The sequence below is a fragment of the Cannabis sativa genome, chromosome 6 (assembly GCF_029168945.1).
Source record: "Cannabis sativa cultivar Pink pepper isolate KNU-18-1 chromosome 6, ASM2916894v1, whole genome shotgun sequence".
Lineage (NCBI taxonomy): Eukaryota > Viridiplantae > Streptophyta > Magnoliopsida > Rosales > Cannabaceae > Cannabis > Cannabis sativa.
The window spans coordinates 31,150,621-31,172,998 of NC_083606.1; the positions used below are offsets into that span (position 1 = coordinate 31,150,621).

Genomic DNA, 22,378 nt, shown 5'->3' on the forward strand with positions numbered 1-22,378 from the left:
TGATCTTAATCCTGATATGTTTAGGTTCGATCTCAAGAGTATTATACATGTTCTTTGATTTGTTAGTTAAGCCTACTTTTGGGTCAGGGTGATACGTACATTTTGGGAACATGATAGTATAATTGAGTGGGGGCGCTAACATAAATATAGAATCTATAACTTCTATAGGAATTTAGAAGTGAAACGATGATATCCTTCGAGCTTGGCTAAACAGAGATAAATGGTGGAGATCTCATTTCACTTCGCTGAAATATCATTTATACGGAGCTAAGTATTTTAAGGATAAAATACATTGAAAGTGTAACGGTAACTTAGTGCCTTTTCAATGTAGATCATCTATTAGAAGGTCATTGATCAAATTAGGATTATAACAATGGATAACTAATGACGTATCTGTTGGAAGTTATTTTACCAGGAACTTAGATCCACTCACAAGTATGTTGATTTAACAACCTAAATATGAACTTCTAAAACGATAGAAAATTAAACACATAAGAGTATCAGAAATCTTACATTGGGTGCAGCGGAATATATGTCTCCTCCCACTCAGATCTCTAACCCTTGATTCCTTTCTGTAGCAGAGTATAATCAAGATCTGAGCCCGATAGTCCTTCTTTGTTGTTTCTGAATTCTACACAGCCTTCCTCACTATGATTGAGGTATTACTTGATGTGTGTGGGCACTACTCTAGCACTTATATATTTCGAAACAGTGAAGGAATAAAGAGAGAGAGGGTGGCGGCTCAGAGAGAATTTTTAGAGAGAAAATTCTGTCAGAATAATGTTGTGTATCAGATGTATAGTATGTTCAACTCTGAAGCCTTTGCCTTCTATTTATAGAACACCACCCAGGGCTATGATTGACATTTAAAATTGAAAAAATCAAAGAGAAAAGGAAGCTTAAGTGGCCGGCCTAGGCATTGTGGAAACAAGGCTTGCCACTTTTCCAACTTTCCTTTTCCTACACTGATAGTTTCCTGTTTTGTCAAAAACTGCCAATTTCTTTGTTCAACCACATAAATGTCAAATCTAATTATTTAATAATCAAAATTAATTATCACATAATATATTGTCATTTATTTTATTAATAATGAAACTAATTAAAGTTTCCTAATTAATAAATATGCCCTTCAAAATCTCTATTTACTGTTTTGCCCTTAATAAGTGATAAATTCTCAAATAGACAAGTCTATCTTGAGAATTTTTAATTGATTAATTAAAATCAATTAAATGAGTCTTACAAGTAATATTATCTCAACTAGTGAGGGGACCATGGGTCTATATATCCGAGCTTCCAATAAGCAGATCTAGAATTTACCACTTAAATTCACTGACTTATTAATTCTTCGTTGAATCCACACATAGAACTCAGAATTGCACTCTCAGTATATAGAATGCTCTATATGTTCCACCATATAGACACATCATTAGTTATCCATTGTTATAATCCTAATGTGATCAATGATCCTCTATATGGATGATTTACACTGTAAAGGGACTAAATTACCGTAACACCCTACAATGTATTTTATCCTTAAAACACTTAACCCTGTATAAATGATATTTCAACTAAGTGAAATGAGTACTCAATCATTTATCTCGTTTGGTTAAGCTCGAAGGAAATCACCATTTGCTTACTATTCGCCAGATAGAAGCTATAGATTCCATCTTTATGTTAGCGCTCCCACTCAATTGCACTACCGTGTTCCCAAAATGTATGTATTGCCCTGACTAAAAATTAGGCTTAACTAACAAATCAAAGAACACGAATAATACTCTTGAAATTGAGCCTAACCATATCAGGATTTCGATCATGTGATCTAGGATCAACTTATGATATTGAATTGAATAGATATTTACGGTAAGTTTCAAAAATCTAATTCAAAGTTCAATATCGGTCCATTCCAATGCATACTCCATGCATCCAACCTGAGCTTTACTTTAACCTATGTTCTGGAAAGAACATAACATTTCTCCAAATGCAAGTAAACTCTGTTGTAGATTGTCATATCAGTAAAACCCAGTGTTCTGATAAATCTAGGAATATTTTATTCACATAGTCATGTTTACTTTCCACTGTGTTGACAACACAATAAACATGATCAAATATGTGAAAAGGGGTTTGGCTGAATTTATAAATCAAATAGACAAACAATTGATTAAGTGAACCAAAACATACACAAATGAATGAAAAAATACTTCTGTTACTTTATTGATATTGAATAATCTGGATTACATTGAAACAGAGTTTTATTTAGGGCATAAAACCCAACAAACTCCCACTTGCACTAATATAAAACAAATCAGTACATTTCAATTAATCCTAAATTCTGACGGTGCTTTTCGAATGAAGTTACTGCCAAGACTTTGGTGAATGGATTAGCTAAGTTATCCTGCGTATCCACTTTCTCCACCAGTACATCCCCTCTTGCCACATATTCTCTGATAATATGATACTTTCTTTCTATATGCTTACTTCTCTTGTGGCTTCGAGGTTCCTTACTGTTGGCTATAGCTCCATTGTTATCACAAAGCAGGACTAGAGGCCTTTCCATTCCAAGAACTACACCGAGACTGGTGAAGAACTTCCTAAGCCAGACAACCTCTTTAGCTGCTTCAACCGCAGCTATGTATTCTGCCTCCATGGTAGAATCCGAAATCGCAGTTTGTTTAGCACTTCTCCAAACCACTGCTCCACCCCCAAGAGTAAACACCATCCCAGATATAGATTTCCTGTCTTCAAGACATCCCTGGAAATCTGAGTCTGTATAGCCTAAGGGATTTAAAGCACCACCCTTGTAGACTAATACATAATCTCTTGTACTCTTTAAGTATTTCAAAATATACTTAACAGCATTCCAATGTACCCATCCTGGATTTGACTGATACCTGCTCACGATTCCAACTGCATAGCAGATGTCAGGTCTAGTGCATAGCATAGCATACATTAGACTTCCAACTGCAGAAGCATAAGGAATTTTTGCCATGTCTTCTATCTCTTGAGGATCAGTAGGACACTGTTCCTTAGATAGACGGATACCATGTCTAGAGGGCATGTTTTCCCCATTGGTATTGGTCATGGAAAATCTCTCTAGAACTTTGTCAATATAAGATGTTTGAGAGAGAGCAAGGGATCTGTTCTTTCGGTTTCTGACAATCTGAATACTGAGAACATAGGCTACCTCACCCAAGTCTTTCATGTCGAATTGAGTGTCAAGCCATTCCTTGATGTGAGTCATTTTCTTGACATTGTTGCCAATGATCAAAATGTCATCAACATAAAGGACCAGGAATACTACTACTTGGTTTTCCTTGAGTTGGTAAACACAAGGTTCATCTTCATTCTGATGAAAGCCGTAGGTTTTGATGATCTCATCAAACCTTTTATTCCATGAGCGAGAAGCTTGCTTAAGTCCATATATGGACCTATTTAATTTGCAAACTTTATTCTCCCGCCGGGAAGAACATAACCTTCTGGTTGCTCCATATAGATGGTTTCTTCAAGAAGCCCATTAAGAAAGGCTGTCTTGACATCCATTTGCCAAATTTCATAATCTAAAGCGGCAGCTATGGAGAGAAGAATTCGAATGGATTTGAGCATGGCAACCGGACTAAAAGTTTCCTCATAGTCCACACCTTCTCTTTGGGTATAACCCTTGGCGACCAGTCTAGCTTTGAAAGTTTCAACTTCGCCTCCAGCACCTCTTTTCTTCTTGTAGACCCATTTACATGCAATTGGACGAAAATCATCAGGTGGTTCTACATATTCCCAGACTTTGTTCTTTTTCATGGAATCCATTTCTGAATCCATACCGGCTGACCATCGCTTCCGTTGCGGACTTGCCATTGCCTGTTTATAGGTTAATGGGTCGTCATCAATACCATCACCAACGACCATATTGATTTCACCATCCAAGCCATAACGAGATGGTTTTTTAGAAACCCTCCCACTACGACGAGGAGCGGTGACCTTCTGAACAGGAGCTTTGGTAGTAGTTTTCTCAGTTGCTACAACTGAGGGAGTGGGATGTTCCTCTTCTTGAGTAGAAGAGGATGGTACATTTGAAGGAACAAGATTCGTGAGCATTTCCTCTAATACAATTTCACTTTTCGGTTTGTTGTCTTTCATATAGTTATCTTCAAGGAAAGTAGCATTTGTAGAAACAAACACTTTGTTATCCTTGTGACTATAGAATAGTCCACCCCTAGTCTCTTTAGAATTTCCGACAAACATGCAAACTTCAGTTTGCGATTCCAGTTTGCCTTCTTTCTTTCTTAAGACGTGAGCAGGGCACCCCCAAATCCTATAATGGCGTAAACTAGGTGTACAACCATTCCATAGTTCGACGGGTGTCTTAGGGACTGCTTTAGATGGTACAACATTTAAAATGTCGTTTGCCATTTGAATAGCATATCCCCAGAAGGACGTAGACAGAGTTGAATAACTCAGCATAGACCTAACCATTTCTAAGAGAGTGTGATTTCTTCTTTCTGCAACTCCATTCTGCTGTGGAGTGCTTGGGGCGATATATTGGGATTCAATTCCAAGTTCGGTTAAATGATCTTTGAACCGCATATCCATATATTCTCCACCCCTATCGCCCGCAAGATCTTTAATGTTTTACCTAATTGGTTTTGAGCCAAAGCATGAAATTCCTGAAACTTTTCAAACGTTTCAGATTTCTTTTGCATTAGGTAAAGAAAACTATATCTAGAGAACTCGTCAATGAAAGTGACGAAATACTCATAACCTCCTCTGGATTTTACATTCAGCGGTCCGCAAACATCTGAATGTACTAACCCTAGGGGTTCTTTGGCACGCTCTCCCTTCGCAGAGAAAGAACGTTTGGTCATTTTTCCTTCTAGGCAAGACTCGCAGACTGGCAGTTCTCCTAAGACGACATTTTTCAATGGACCGTCTTTGGTTAGCCTATTGAGTCTATCAAAACCTATATGACCTAAACGTAAATGCCATAGATAAGTTTGATCATCATTATCAATCTCTTTTCTCTTAAGGCTTCTAGGTTTAGCTACATTGAAAAGTTCAGTATTTAGTGAGATTTGAGTATCAGGTTTTAAAACATAAAGCCCTTGTTCCATGTTTGCACACATATATGAAATCCATTACGAGAAATTGAACAATTTGAACTCGAAAAATTAAATATATAAAATTGTGTTTGTAAACATGAAACGCTAATCAAGTTTCTACTAAAATTAGGAATATACAAAACATTCTCTAAAAGTAAAAACTTCTTAGAATTAAACTTGATTCGGGCTGTTCCTCTTGCTTTAACTGATACCAACTCGCCATTTCCAACCTTAAGCTTTAACTCATCTGGGTGAAGATTCTCCCAAGTTTCAAGTAGCTGCAATGAAGAATATACATGGTTAGTAGATCCAGAATCAACAATCCAGGTGGATTTATCGTTCTCTAAAACACATGATTCAAACACAAAAGCATCACCTTCGTTTGAATTGTCTAGAAGCCTGGGACATTGTTCTTCTTTATGTCCCTTTCCATTACAATTCGCACATAGAACATGATGTTTGATAATTGTACTTGAAGAAGCAGCTTTGTTAGAGCCCTCATACTTAATCTTCTTCCTCTGATTAAAGTTTGCAATACCAGGAGGTCCCATTGCAATCAGATTCCGCTCATGGGCCCTCAACTCAGCCTCGAGTTTGTCCATGTCGGAGGAGTGAGGATTGTTCAATAAGTAATATAGAACAAAACTGTCATACTCCTGAGGAAGACTATAAAGTATGAGTCTTACCCATTGTTCCTTTGATAAATCAATTCCTAGTAGATTTGCCTTTTGGAATTTCAGATTCATCAACAATAGGTGCGAGTTAATGCAACTACCAGGATGCATTTTCACACTATTGAGTTCTTTTGCAAAGATACTAACTAGGAGTGGATCGGGATGAGGGTTATTCATATTGGCACTACAACATATCAATAAACAGAAGTAAGATTTTGGTTCTATAAATTCATACACAGGTTCAGAAAACAAATAATCACATATGTTATAAAAATACTAAATCTAACATAGTTTATTTTCCAAGGTTTCCAATGAACTGATACAGTGTCCCGTTTAGGCGAGAGTCAAAGCATCATCCATTGAATAGAGTTGTCAATTCATCTAAAATGTCAAACATTCTAGCAACCTTTTATTCGATCAAGATTGGAATTCAGCGTTGTCCCGTTTAGGCGAGAGTCAAGGCAATTCTATCTTATGAGCTTCTACCATTGTTTCGCACTCTTGTAAGTCTTATACAGTCCCCACCATTAGGGTGGTCATAAACCATATAAAAAAAAAAAACTTATAAGAATACTTATCTTTCGAGATTAAACGGCGCTAACTTGCTAATGAACGTTCCTCCATTAGGGAGGATTACTCACTAAAACAATAGCTATGTAAAACCAACAATGGAGATCGAATTTCTCTTGATTAAAGCTCATTATTTAAAAAAAATGTATTTTGTTTAATCATTTATATTCCATATCTCAATAATGATATATTACAAATTAAAGTAAAAACTTTAATTAAATTTCAAAAATGGAATAATTTTGAAAAATATCTTATTTAAGTTGTTTAGAAAAAATCTAAATACCCAACTTAAAATATTCTTCAATCAATGACTTAATTAAATATTACCAATTAAGTAGTAACCACTTAATTTAGAAAATATTCCATTTTAAGTTCCCATATTTATAAAATATCAACTTAAAAATATCTAAAGAATCTTAATAACCAATTCCCAAAATTTCTCAACTTAATTTATAATAGGAAATTCAAAAATATTCAAATCTAAGTTGATTTGATAGATTTAACTAAATCTCAACTTAAATAGGAATATTTAATGAAATTATAAAATTAAGATTCAGAAAGAATTTATATGGTTATAATTCCATATTTAATTAAAAAACAAGAAAAATGCATATAGCTTTCCAGAATATAACTATTCAAACTATGTTTTTCTTAAATTAATTTCAAGGAAGAATAAAATTAATTATGTTGCTAATCAATTTTTTATTAGGTCAAACTAATATAATTAACCTAGCACAGTTATCCAAATCAGGCAAATGGGCCTTCACAATTGGGGTTGTTCATGTGAGGGGGGGCTGGGTCCAGTATGTCGTACCCACTTCTAAGGCTCCCAACTCTCACACAAGGCCCAAAAGAGAGGAATTTAACCTTAAAATGAACAACTGTTATTAATTGAATAGGCTGACTACTAAATGAGCCTAAATAAAATCTATCAGTTATGATATTTTATTTAGCAACAATAACCTATATGTATCTATAACAGAAATTAAACATATAGGCTCACACAGGCATACACACTTGGATGGATCCTATCATGTTGCTAGGTCATACACAGATGAAAGAAGTTTGTAAAAATTACCTGTTACAAATTATTTACTTGATCTATCATCAATTGAACCTTTGGTTAAAATTAGATCATAGGATCTATCATCAAGTTAACCAAGGCAATTTAGATCAAGCAATAATAGGTTTTAGAAAACTTACAAACAATCTAAAACACATACTCCTGCAACAAGGTTAGATTTGGATAGTTGGATGTAGGATTTATTTAATTTTAAACATGTATTTCGAAAAATAAAATTAAAATTAAACCTACCATTTTGAAAAATTAGGTTTTGGGTAACGTAAATGTCATTTCAAAATTAAATTACTAACTTTCCTTTTAAATTTCATGTTATTTAATAAATCAAATAATAAAATAGAAAATGGTAAATAGATACCCTTTTCTAGTTTTACAATTTAATTTAATTAAAAAATAACAAAATTTAAAAGTTAACAAAAATACCTTATTTCCTCTTTTAAAATTATCATGATTATTTTGATCTTATTTTAATTAAGGTCAAGTTACCAAAAAAAATTAATATCTGACCTTAAAAAAAAATAAAATAATCAAATTTTAAAAGGAAATAAGAAAAGAGGTAAGCAAAACTTGATTTTTCCTATTTTCAAAATCAAATTACACTACTATCTAAAATTAATTTTAAAAATTAAAATTAATTTATTTCTGATAATTAGATTTGAAATTTGAAAAACAAAAATCAACATACAAAACTACACAAAAAATCGGAATTTAATTCCATGAAATAGCATGAAAAATCGAAAAAAAAAATTGAAAAAATGATGAACTGTACGGATGGCATGCCATGCATGCTCATCCGCGCGCGTCTCTGAGGTGCACGCCGAGGAATCACGGCGCAGGAAGGCTGCTTGCAGCCATTCCGCGCGCGTGATGAGGGTGCTCATCACCCTGATTTTTCCAATTTTCAAAAATTCATAACTAATTCAAATTAAATCGAAATCGAGTTCTGTAAAAAAGTAAATTGCTTAGAATTTTCCAAACTATCCATAAAAATAATTACAGAGACAGAAAAGCAACTATTTCCCAGAATTCACAAACAACAATCAAACATCAATATGACACTCAAAGCAACATGATACCATCCAAAAAACAAGCAAATCGTTTTAAGTCCAAATTTCTTGCAAGAAAATCAATTACCATGGCTCTGATACCAGTTGTTGGAAGTTATTTTACCAGGAACTTAGATCTACTCACAAGTATGTTGATTTCACAACCTAAATATGAACTTCTATAACGATAGAAAATTAAACACATAAGAGTATCAGAAATCTTACATTGCGTGCAGCGGAATATATGTCTCCTCCCACTCAGATCTCTAACCCTTGATTCCTTTCTGTAGCAGAGTATAATCAAGATCTGAGCCCGATAGTCCTTCTTTGTTGTTTCTGAATTCTACACAGTCTTCCTCACTATGATTGAGGTATTACTTGATGTGTGTGGGCACTACTCTAGCACTTATATATTTCGAAACAGTGAAGGAATAGAGAGAGAGAGGGTGGCGGCTCAGAGAGAATTTTCAGAGAGAAAATTCTGTCAGAATAATGTTGTGTATCAGATGTATAGTATGTTCAACTCTGAAGCCTTTGCCTTCTATTTATAGAACACCACCCAGGGCTATGATTGACATTTAAAATTGAAAAAATCAAAGAGAAAATGAAGCTTAAGTGGTCGGCCTAGGCATTGTGGAAACAAGGCTTGCCACTTTTTCAACTTTCCTTTTCCTACACTGATAGTTTCCTGTTTTCTCAAAAACTGCCAATTCCTTTGTTCAACCACATAAATGTCAAATCTAATTATTTAATAATTAAAATTAATTATCAAATAATATATTGTCATTTATTTTATTAATAATAAAACTAATTAAAGTTTCCTAATTAATAAATATGCCCTTCAAAATCTCTATTTACTGTTTTGCCCTTAATAAGTGATAAATTCTCAAATAGACAAGTCTATCTTGAGAATTTTTAATTGATTAATTAAAATCAATTAAATGAGTCTTACAAGTAATATTATCTCAACTAGTGAGGGGACCATGGGTCTATATATCCGAGCTTCCAATAAGCAGATCTAGAATTTACCACTTAAATTCACTGACTTATTAATTCTTCGTTGAATCCACACATAGAACTCAGAATTGCACTCTCAGTATATAGAATGCTCTATATGTTCCACCATATAGACACATCATTAGTTATCCATTGTTATAATCCTAATGTGATCAATGATCCTCTATATGGATGATTTACACTGTAAAGGGACTAAATTACCGTAACACCCTACAATGTATTTTATCCTTAAAACACTTAACCCTGTATAAATGATATTTCAACTAAGTGAAATGAGTACTCAATCATTTATCTCGTTTGGTTAAGCTCGAAGGAAATCACCCTTTGCTTACTATTCGCCAGATAGAAGCTATAGATTCCATCTTTATGTTAGCGCTCCCACTCAATTGCACTACCGTGTTCCCAAAATGTATGTATTGCCCTGACTAAAAATTAGGCTTAACTAAAAAATCAAAGAACACGAATAATACTCTTGAAATTGAGCCTAACCATATCAGGATTTCGATCATGTGATCTAGGATCAACTTATGATATTGAATTGAATAGATATTTACGGTAAGTTTCAAAATCTAATTCAAAGTTCAATATCGGTCCATTCCAATGCATACTCCATGCATCCAACCTGAGCTTTACTTTAACCTATGTTCTGGAAAGAACATAACATTTCTCCAAATGCAAGTAAACTCTGTTGTAGATTGTCATATCAGTAAAACCCAGTGTTCTGATAAATCTAGGAATATTTTATTCACATAGTCATGTTTACTTTCCACTGTGTTGACAACACAATAAACATGATCAAATATGTGAAAAGGGGTTTGGCTGAATTTATAAATCAAATAGACAAACAATTGATTAAGTGAACCAAAACATACACAAATGAATGAAAAAATACTTCTGTTACTTTATTGATATTGAATAATCTGGATTACATTGAAACAGAGTTTTATTTAGGGCATAAAACCCAACAAACTCCCACTTGCACTAATATAAAACAAATCAGTACATTTCAATTAATCCTAAATTCTGACGGTGCTTTTCGAATGAAGTTACTGCCAAGACTTTGGTGAATGGATCAGCTAAGTTATCCTGCGTATCCACTTTCTCCACCAGTACATCCCCTCTTGCCACATATTCTCTGATAATATGATACTTTCTTTCTATATGCTTACTTCTCTTGTGGCTCCGAGGTTCCTTACTGTTGGCTATAGCTCCATTGTTATCACAAAGCAGGACTAGAGGCCTTTCCATTCCAAGAACTACACCGAGACTGGTGAAGAACTTCCTAAGCCAGACAACCTCTTTAGCTGCTTCAGCCGCAGCTATGTATTCTGCCTCCATGGTAGAATCCGAAATCGCAGTTTGTTTAGCACTTCTCCAAACCACTGCTCCACCCCCAAGAGTAAACACCATCCCAGATATAGATTTCCTGTCTTCAAGACATCCCTGGAAATCTGAGTCTGTATAGCCTAAGGGATTTAAAGCACCACCCTTGTAGACTAATACATAATCTCTTGTACTCTTTAAGTATTTCAAAATATACTTAACAGCATTCCAATGTACCCATCCTGGATTTGACTGATACCTGCTCACGATTCCAACTGCATAGCAGATGTCAGGTCTAGTGCATAGCATAGCATACATTAGACTTCCAACTGCAGAAGCATAAGGAATTTTTGCCATGTCTTCTATCTCTTGAGGATCAGTAGGACACTGTTCCTTAGATAGACGGATACCATGTCTAGAGGGCATGTTTGCCCCATTGGTATTGGTCATGGAAAATCTCTCTAGAACTTTGTCAATATAAGCTGTTTGAGAGAGAGCAAGGGATCTGTTCTTTCGGTTTCTGACAATCTGAATACTGAGAACATAGGCTGCCTCAATCATAGTGTGTAAGACTGTGGAAAATCAACCAACAAGAAGGAGAATCAGCATCAAAGGAAGGAGAGAAAGAGATCCAGGTTCAGATCTTGGTGATGCTCTGCTACAGAAAGGAATCAAGGGCTAGAGATCTGAACTGAAGGAGTCATTATATTCCGCTGCACCCAATGTAAGGTTTACTAAACTCTTATGTGTTTATTTCATTGTTTTAGAATTCATATTAGGATGTTAATGAAACATACTTGTTAGTAAATCTAGATCCTGGTAAAATATATCGAACAATCATATGCATCATGTTGGCTATATGGTCAAGTAGAAACAAATATCTACATGGCAGTAGAACTTCAGATGGGAAACAAACTACTGCGTTTGCAAAAGATTATTTGGAAAAATTCAAACATTCATCCACTCAGAAACGCACGCATACAACTCCAAAAAATGCCGAGACTACTGCTCCTGCTTCTAGCAGTACGACACAGCAGAGGCTCATTGGCAGCCCCCAACTGCTGCTGGTTTGAAGCTCAACGTTGATGCTGCCGTGAATTCAAAAGCAAAAAAAATTGGGAGTGGTAGCCATTGTTTGGGACCATTGTGGACAAGTCATTGCTGCACTTTCTAAGCCGACACAAGGTTGCTTTTGTTCAGACGAAATGGAAGCAAAAGCGCTTTTCCATAGCCTTAACTGGGTGCTACAGCAACAACTAAACATCACCATTATAGAGAGTGATGCCCTTAGAGTTTTTCATGCTCTAACTTCTAGATCTACAGATTTTTCTAGTTTCTCTGATTTAATCTTGGATGTTCGTTGTCTTTTATCCTTTTTCCCTGAAGCACGTATCTCTCATGCTAGGAGAAATACTAACCATGTCGCTCATGGTTTGGCTAAACATGCTTTACAGTTGGATCAAGACGTTTGTTAGAGAGGAAAAATTCTCTTTCCTATTTTCAGTATTGTTGTAAATGATTATTGACTTATAATAATAGTGATATTTTCTCCAAAAAAAAATCGTTATTATTATATTTTTAAAAAAATCAATATCTAATTTAAGTAAACAGTTATCATATGTAAATAACAAATAAATTAAGTAATTAAATTTATATATATCATTAATTAAAGATGGATTTGGTAACACTTTTTTTAATCAGGTTTTTGTTTTAAAATTAGAAAAATAAAAACAATTTTTAAAACTATGTTCTATAAAACTATTTTTACTTTTTAATTTTTTAATTAAGAATCTAAATCTTAAAAATAAAAAAAAATACTTTCAAAATTTTTTTAAACAATTTTTTTAATTAATATTTTGAACTCCGATTCCAATTTAGATCTTAGAAACAGAATCCGGGCCCAACCCCGAATTTAAACCCATCCTAAGTCTTGATCTCGAACCTAACTTTGAATTCAACTTAAATAAAATAAATAAAATAAAATAAAACTTACATAACACACTTTTATTTTTTAAAATCATTTTTTCCTTTTTACGAAGGCTACTTAATTTTAGCTATTTTATATCTTTACTATGTTAAAGTTACGTGCAATGCACGTATACTTAGTTATATATTTAATTTGTTTTTCACATAATGTATTATCATTTTTAATGGTTATAATACATTATAAGCACTATTCTTTTAAAAGAACTATATATTTAATATGAAGTATGAAAAAGAAATAATTTTTAAAATTTTATGAATTGTTAATTATTTCTTTTTTTTTCATGTTTTATGATGCATGTTTAATATGAATTGAATACGAGTTATGTGTTTGTGTTTTGTGCACTTTAATAAGATAATTAAATAATAAAATTATATCAACTACCACATAACAATCACATAGAAATATATTTAATCATTATACTTCTCGGTCCAAGTATTGTAATGTGTGTAATTTTAAAAAATAATTTATATATTTATATTGATGGAATGGAGGGTGTCAAGGACACCCAATTTATTAGAAAAAGTCAAAAACCAAACACAACAACCTCAGTCGCAACTAGGGCAGGAACAAATCCTGCAATCCTTAAAACTACTAAATAAGATAAGAAATAAATAAATTGAAGAACCACTTACTCCACATTCATATGCGCTTGTTCAATCTAGACCACTTGGCGATGTTATGAGCCAAGAAGTTACTTAATCTGGGGACCTTAAATAATTCACCAAGCTATTGAACTTTGTGAATAGAACATGCAAATTTTTCTGGATAAGGTTAATGTCCTTCTTGTCAAAGTCTTGAACTACCTTGGAATTGTCATAATAAAATAAATTTCCAAGTAACAGAGCTTTCTAAGCAGCCAAACACAGTGTCATAGCTCACCGATAAAATCTTTCAACCACTATATATGTAAAAAAAAAAAAAAAAAATTGGTCCTAAGGACACAAGAAAGTGAAGCACCTTTACAATTTCTAAAAGTTAACAATTACAACTCAAATCCAATTTAAAACTTGCACTTCAGTTCTAATTATGACCCATATAATTTAAATCTACATAGATCTTTTGAAAAAATTATATCACATCATTAAAGTTTAAAAATAAGTCCCTATATTACTAACCTCTCTTGTGTCAGTATCAGACATGTTGGCATACCCTTTTTATTTTCTCTAATAAATTATCAAATTAATAATATTATATGAACGAAGCACTATAGATGTAATTTGGAGAAAAATATACACACATATTTCTAAATGCTATAACTGTTAGAATTTGTTTTACCAGGATCTAGATTTACTAACAAGTATGTTTCATTAACACCCTAATATGAATTTTTAAAACAATGAAATTGAACACATATAAAGTTTAGGAAACCTTACATTGGGTGCAGCGGAATAATATGTCTCCTTCCACTCAGATCTCTAACCATTGTATCCTTTCTGTCGCAGAGTATCACCAAGATCTCAGCCCGAATGTCCTTCTCTTCAGTTTGGATTCTTCACAATCTTCCAGACTATGATTGAGATACCACTTGATGTGTGTGGGCACTCACTCTATGATCACTCAAGGTTCGAAAATTTTAAGAAGAAAAGAGGGAGAGAGAGGTTCGGCTATAGACAATAGGATAGGAGGCTCAATTTTTCTGAAGGCAAAATTTTCTGATTTTTCAATCTCTTTTAAGTGTGAGCCATCACTATCTATTTATAGGTAACCACTAGGTTTAGGTTCAGAATTATTGGGCATTAAAATAATGAAAATATTAATTGAAAAATAACTATTAAGTGGCCGGCCATGAGTTAATGGGCCCCACTTTGGTATTTTACAATTTCGACAATTTTTATTTCTATTTTCTCAAAAACGCCAATTTTCCAATTGTAACCATTTAAATGCCAAAACTAATTATTTAATAATTAAAATAAATTATTAAATAATATTTCCATTTAATATATTTATTAATTAGACATAATAAAGTATTTCAATTAATAAATAAAACCTAAAATCTCTTTTCTTCACAATTTAGCCCTTGCTTATATGGGTGAGCATAAAATCCGAAAAACCGAAAAAACCGTTCAAACCGACCTACCGAACACCGTTGGAACCGAAACCGATGAAAACAAAAACCGAAAAAACCGCTAACGGTTTTGGTTTTGGTAATAAACTGACCGAAAAACCAAAACCGACCGTTATACATATATATTGATTTATTAAGTTTTTTTTCATGTATTATAGTTACTAATAATATATTATTTTTTTTATTAATATTAAAGTTAAAAAGAATAAGTTAATTAGTTTTTGAACAATTAATTTATATGTTTGTAGTTGTAAAATGTAAAATAATGTATTTATAGAATAAATTATTTTTTTAAAAAAAAAAAGTTCGGTTTGGGCGGTTTAAACCGACCAAACCGAGATTCAAAACAGTCGGTTTTAAGATATGTTCTGGTTTGGTCGGTCGGTTTTCGGATTGCACCAATCCAAACTGAAAACCGAATTTTGGATTTTTATATAGAAAAAAACCGACCAAACCGACCGATGCTCAACCCTACTTGCTTAGTGAAAATTCATAAACTAGAAATAGTCTAATTTTAGAATTATAATAAATTAATTAAAATCAATTATCTGAGTCTTACAAGCAGTATGGTATCAACTAGAATGGGGACCATGGGCCTATATTACTGAGCTTCCAATAAGCTGAACCAGAATTTACCAAGTAAACTCCCTAACTTATTAATTCCTTGTTGAATCCACTCTTAGAACTTGGAATTGCACTCTCAGACATATAGAACGCTCTAAATGTTTCACCATATAGATACGCTATCACATTTATGTTAGGTTTTATGCCCTAAATAAAACTCTTTACAATCTGATTAGTTATCAATATAAGAAATTTGAAGTGATTTATGTTTGCATGAATTTTACATGCTAATGGTTTAATATGTTTATTACTTTTATACACAAAATCAGTTAAATCCAGATCATATGTTTATTCACAATTACAGTATCGTCAACAAATGTGATTGTGATCATATGAATCAAAAGACTTGGTCCCTGTTTCATCAGTGTTATTGGATATACACTAATGTGATAATCAGCGATGGTGTGTACTTACACTTGGAGTAAGTGTTATGTTCTTTCCAGGACATTAGTAAAGTATACTAGTTTCGAATGTATGGAGTATACATTGGGCTGGACCGATATTGCAACTAAGTTAAGATATTACAAACTTACCGTTATATATATCTTTCCAAGTCAATATCAGTAGTTGATCTTAAGATTAAAAGAATCCAAATCCTGATATGCTTAGGCTCAACTCAGGAGTGCTATTCATGTTCTTTGATTTATTAGTTAAGCCTACTTTTAGGTCAGGGTGATACGTATATTTTGGGAACATGATAGTATGATTGAGTGGGAGTGCTAAACATAAATATGGAATCTATAGCTTCTACTAGTGTATAGAAGTTAAGTGATGATTCCCTTCAAGCTTAGCAAATAGAAGTAAATGGATGAGCTCTTGTTTAACTGACTAATTATTAGATCACTAAACACCATTTACAGGTAGCTAAGTGTTTTAAGGGGCAAAATACATTGAGGGGTGAGAACGGTAAAGAAATCCCATCTCGATGTAGATCATCTATATAGAGGATCTTTAAATCACAATAAGATTATAACAATGGTTAAATGAGATAGCATATTGATATCGTGGAACATATAATATGCTCTATATAAGTCTGAGAGTGCAATTCTAAGTTCTAAGAGTGGATTCAACGAAGAATTAATAAGTAAGAATTTACTTGGTAAATTTGGTTCACTTATTGGAAGCTCAGCATATAGATCCATGGTCCCCATTCTAGTTGAGAACATTCTGCTTGTAAGACTCACTAATTGATTCGTGATTGATCAATTATAATTCTAAAGTTAGACTATGTCTAATTTTATGAATTTTTACTAAGCAGGGGTGAAATTGTAAAGAAAAAGAGATTCTAGGTTTATTTATTTATTAATAGACTTTATATGTCTAGTTAATAATTAAATTAAATGACAATACTATTTAATAATCTATTTTAGTTATTAAATAATTAGTTTTGGCATTTAAAAGGTTAGAATTGGAAAATTGGCGTTTTTGAAAAAATAGAAATAAAATTTGATAAAACTGCAAAATCAAGTGGGGCCCACTAACACACCATGGCCGGCCACTATTTGTGGGAATTCAAATTAATATTTTCATTATTTTAATGCCCAAAAATTCCTAACCTAAACCTAGTAGTTGCCTATAAATAGAAAGTGATGGCTCAGTCAAAAAAACAAATTTGAATAACATCTTCTGACAGAAATTTTTCTCTTCAGAAAAACTGAGCCTTCCCTATTCTTTTCTATTGGCCGAAACCCCTTCTCTCTTTTCCTCTTCTATATTTCGTGACCCTAGTGAAAGAGTGAGTGCCCACACACAGCAAGCAGTAACTCAATCATAGATTGGAAGACTGTGAAGGATAAATCTTAAAGAAGAAGGACATTCGGGCTCAGATCTTGATTATACTCTGCTACAGAAAGGATACAAGGGTTAGAGATCTGAGTGGAAGGAGACATTAATTCCGCTGCATCAATGTAAGGTTTTCTTAACTTTATATGTGTTTAATTTATCGTTTTAGAAAGTTCATATTTAGGGTGTTAAACAACATACTTGTGAGTAGATCTAAGATCCTGGTAAAATAAATTCCAACAACTGGCCTCAGAGCCATGGTAATTGATTTGCTTGCAAGAAATTTGGACTTTAAAACGATTGTTTGTTATTTGGATGGTTTCATGTTGTATTGAGTGTTATATGATGATTGATTGATGTTTGTGAATTTTCGTGAAAAATAATTGAAATTTTGTTTCTGGAATTATTTTTATTGGATAGTATGGAAAAAATTAAGCAAGTTACTTTTTTACAGAACTCAATTTTGATTTAATTTGAATTAGTTAAGATTTTTCGAAGTTTCGAAAAATATCACAGTCATGAATCTGTTCACGCGCGCGCGCACGAGGCTTGTCCCTCGGACTGCACGCGCGCAAACAACCTGGTTGTCTGAATTTCTGGGCTCCGCGCGCGGACATGGCTGCTTGCAGCCTTCTGCGATGCACAATCTTGCCCATGCAGCCTCCTTTGTGCGCGAGGACAGTATGCTTGGCATACTGTCCGTACAGCTCACAATTTTTTCATTTTTCTTCGTTTTTTCATGCTTTTTCATGGATTTAAGTTTTGATTTTTTGTGTAGTTTTGTATTTATATATTTACTATTCCTAATTCAATTCTAATTATCATAATTAACTTATTTAATATTTTTTTAATTTTAATTAATGATATTAGTGTAATTTGAATTTGAAATTAGTAAATATCTATCTTTTTGCTTAATTATCTATCTTATTTTTAAATTTGATTATATCTTATCTTATTTTTTAAATTTAAGGTCAGATATTAAACTTTTTTAAATTATTTTTTTTATAAATAATTTGACCTTATTTAAATTTTAAATAAGATAACTATAATCATGTAATTTTAAATAGATGTAAGATATTTGCTAACTTTTAAATTTTGTTATTTTATTTATTTAAATTAAGTTTAAAATCTGAAAAAGATATTTAATTTATCTTTTTTATTTTTTATTTAATTTTTATTTATAGAATAACATTTAATTTTAAAAGTAGTTAGCAAATTTTAAAATGATATTTAGGTTAGTTAAAACCTAATTTTTCAAAATTGTAGGTTTAATTTTAAATATTTATTTTTTTTAATAATTTCGAAATTTAAAATTAATTTTATTTTTTTATTTTTTTCTCGAAAAATAAATTAATATTATTATTTTTCAAAATTAAATATTTATTTTATTTATTTATTTAATTTAATTATTTTCGAAATTTATTTATTTAAAATTAAATAAATCCTACTTCCAACTATCCAGCTAACCTTGTTGCAGGAGTATCTGGTTTTAGCTTGTTTGTAAGTTTTCAAAACCTATTATTACTTGATTGCAAATAGCCATGGTTATCTTTTTGCCAGATCTATTGATCTGATGGCTCCCTTGGTCAAGTTAATAATTTGTAACAGGTAAATTTTACAATCTTCTTTCATCTATGTATGACCTAGCAACATGATAGGATCCATCCAAGTGTGTACCTGTGTGAGTCTATGTGTTTATTTTATTATATAGATGCATATAGATTGTTACTAAATAAAATATCACACCATGATAGATTTTATTTAGGTCCATTTAGTTATTAGACCTATTCAATTAATAACAGTTATTTATTTTAAGGTTAAATTCCTCTCTTTTGGACCTTGTGTGAGAGTTGGGAGCCATATAAGTGGGTACGAAATACTGAACCCAGCACCCCCTCACATGAACTACCCCAATTGTGAATGCCCATTTGCCTAATTTAAATAACTGTACTAGGTTAATTATATTAGTTTGACCTAATAAAATTGAATTAGCAACATAATTAACTTTTAAAATATGTGGAAATTTTTTTTTCATTTTAATATTTTAAAGTTAATTTTAAGAAAAACACTTTTAGTTTTAGATATTATTTCTAGGCAAACTATTTGTATTTTTCTTGTATTTAATTAAATAAAGAATTTTAACTAACTAGATTCTTTCTGGAACTTATTTAATTAAATATTCCTATTTAAGTTTTAAATTAGTTGTATCAACTGATTTTTCTTATCTAACTTAAATTTGAATATTTTATTTAAATTTTAAATTAAGTTGAGGAATCCTAGGCATTAGTTATTAAAGATTCTTAAGATATTTTTTTTAAGTTGGTTTTAAACTTAAAATGAAATATATTTCAAATTAAGTGGTTACAACTTAATTTTTGATATTTAATTAAATCTAAATTTGAAATTATTTAAGTTTTAGATTTTTCCTATACAACTTAAATTAGATATTTTTCAAATTTTTGTTGAAAAGATACTTAGTCAAATAAGATATTTTCTAGATAGTTATTTCTAGACTACTTATTATTTCTAATATTTAAATAGGAAAATATTATAAATTGTGAAATTAATTATTTAAATAATTGATTTTGGTACAATTTTATTAAAGTATATTTTTCCTAGTATTAAACTAGAAATTAATAGTTAAGCCTTCTCTACACTTAATTATTTATTTCTTGAATTTAATACATTTAATTAACTTGAAAAATTGAAATATCTAAGTTGATTCTCATCATGATACTTAAATATTTATTTATTTTTCATGACACTTAATTAAATAGAAAATTATTTTCTAAGTTGAAATTTAATTTTTCAACTTAAATTTAAATAATTTTCAAATATTTTTTTTATTTTATTAATCAATTTCGAAAATTGCATTTTATTTATGCAATATTTTTTGAATTTGTTTTGAAAAATAGATTGAGTTGTAAATTAATTATTTATTTTAATTAATTCTTAGACCAACTTAAATCAATGATTTTTTCATCTATTGATTAATTTAAAATAAAAAAATTAAAATATATTATTAGAAATTGGATTAACTAGTCAAATAAAAAATCTAGATACGTGATATTTTTGCTTGAAGTATTTCTTTTCTAAGTTTTATTATTTTCGAAATTTGTATAGTTTTTATACTTTAAATTTCGAATACAATAAATATATTCTCAAGGAAATTTTTAAGTTGTTAATTAATTTGAATTAATACAACTTAAATTAATTTCCTTAATATTTATATTTAAGATTATTATTAAGATGGAAATAATTAATTTTATTTCAATCACCATCTAAGTATAATTTTATAAATATTATATTAAATTCTTATTTTTTGAATTTCAATTCTAAATTTCGAATTTAATGAGAATTTATTTATTAGAATAATAAAGAAAATACATTTTAAAGAATGAGCTTTATTATTATTAAGATATTCGATCTCCATTGTTGGTTTTACATCACGTTTGTTTTAGTGAGTAATCCTCCCTAATGGAGGAACGTTCATTAGCAATTTCGCACCGTTTAATCTCGAAAGATAAGTAGTTTGTAAGTGTTTTATATGGTATAGATCACCCTAATGGTGGCGACCATATTTGACTTGCAAATTGCGAAACAATGGTAGTAGCTCATAAGATAGAATAGCCTTGACTCTCGCCTAAAGAGGACAACGCTGGATTCCAATCTTGATCGAATAAAAGGTTGCTAGAATGTTCAACATTTTAGATGAGCTGACAACTCTATTCAATAGATGATAGCTTTGACTCTCGCCATAACGGGACACTGATATCAGTTTATTGAAAAACCTTGGAAATTATTTAGGATTGAATTTTTAATTATTTTCTCATATCATTCCTACTTGCTATGTGTTTATAATTTCTGAATTGATTTTGTGTTAAACCATTATTGATTTCTATTTGTTAATTTCTATTATTTTGTAGTATCCTGTATTATCATAATGAATCCCATGTTATCACTGTTAACTGAAAATAAGCTGAATGGATCTAACTTTCCTAAGTGGAATGAGAACATTAATATTGCTCTCATATGAGAAAGTGCCTTGTTTGGTTTAACTGAGCCGTCACCTGAAGTGCCTGGGGATAATGCATCCAAAGCTGTAAAAGAAAAGTATGAGTGTTGGCAGAAAGCAAATGACAAAGCTCTATACTTTATGCTTTCCAGCATGGTTGACACCCTCAAAACTCGGTTTTCTAAAACCGAGAAGGCTGCTGAAGTTATGACGAAGTTAAATGAGCTATTCGGTAAGGCATCACTTCAGTCACGCTTTGACGCGACTAAGAAGTACATTAATGCACGGATGGAACCTCATCAAAACGTGCGTGACCATGTTCTCCTCATGGCAATTTATTTCCAAGAAGCCCAGGATCATGGTGCTGAAATGGATAGTGCTACTCAAGTAAGTCTTATCTTGAATAGCCTAACTCCAGCATTTCTACCATACACTTCAAATTATGTCATGAATAAGAAGGAAATTGACTTTCATGAATTAGTCAATGACCTTCAAACTTATGAAAATTTGATTGGAGGACTCAAGAAGAAAGGGAGTAAACCTCACAATCCTGGGAATGGTAATGGGACGGTCAAACCTGAAGCAAATGTTGCCTCTGCTTCGAAACCCAAATTGAAGAAGAAGTGGAAGAACACTAAGAAGCATGCAAAAGCCATGAAACACAAAAAGGCTGCAACTTCTAGTGATGCTACACTTAAAGGAAAGTGTTTCTACTGCAATGAAAAAGGTCATTGGAAACCCCAATGTCCTAAACTTCTTGCAAAGAAACAAGGTATTTTTATTTATAAACTTTAAGAGTTTTAGTGAATTATTATCCACTTGGATTTATGATTCTGGACTAACTTTGTTTATTTGTTTTTCTTCTTCTTATAGGCCAAGCTACTTGAACTCAGATGAGTTGGATCGGAAAGCTGGACCAAGGGTGAAATCGTCCAGATGAAGATGAAGCTCTTCAATTTATTTTTGAATTAATTGTTTTAGTTTAAAGACAATTTGGATTTCAAATTATAGTTAGGGGTATTTCTCCCTATTTTTCTCGTATTGTTGCAATATTTTTTTCTATTGTTATTAATAAAGTTTTTTTTATTTTTCGAATTCAACAATTGC

At 31.7% G+C, this 22,378-nt stretch overlaps 1 protein-coding gene across 1 annotated transcript in view; it reads right to left on the reverse strand.

Moving 5' to 3' along the window:
• The window catches only part of LOC115695042 (retrovirus-related Pol polyprotein from transposon TNT 1-94), a 76,816-nt gene extending 62,892 nt beyond the window's left edge, over positions 1-13,924 (reverse strand). Inside the window, 3 exon segments of the mRNA XM_061118073.1 lie at positions 3,155-3,468; positions 3,471-3,708; positions 13,901-13,924. Coding sequence (XP_060974056.1) covers positions 3,155-3,468; positions 3,471-3,708; positions 13,901-13,924 — 576 coding nt within the window.
• Between the last annotated feature and the right edge of the window lie 8,454 nt (positions 13,925-22,378).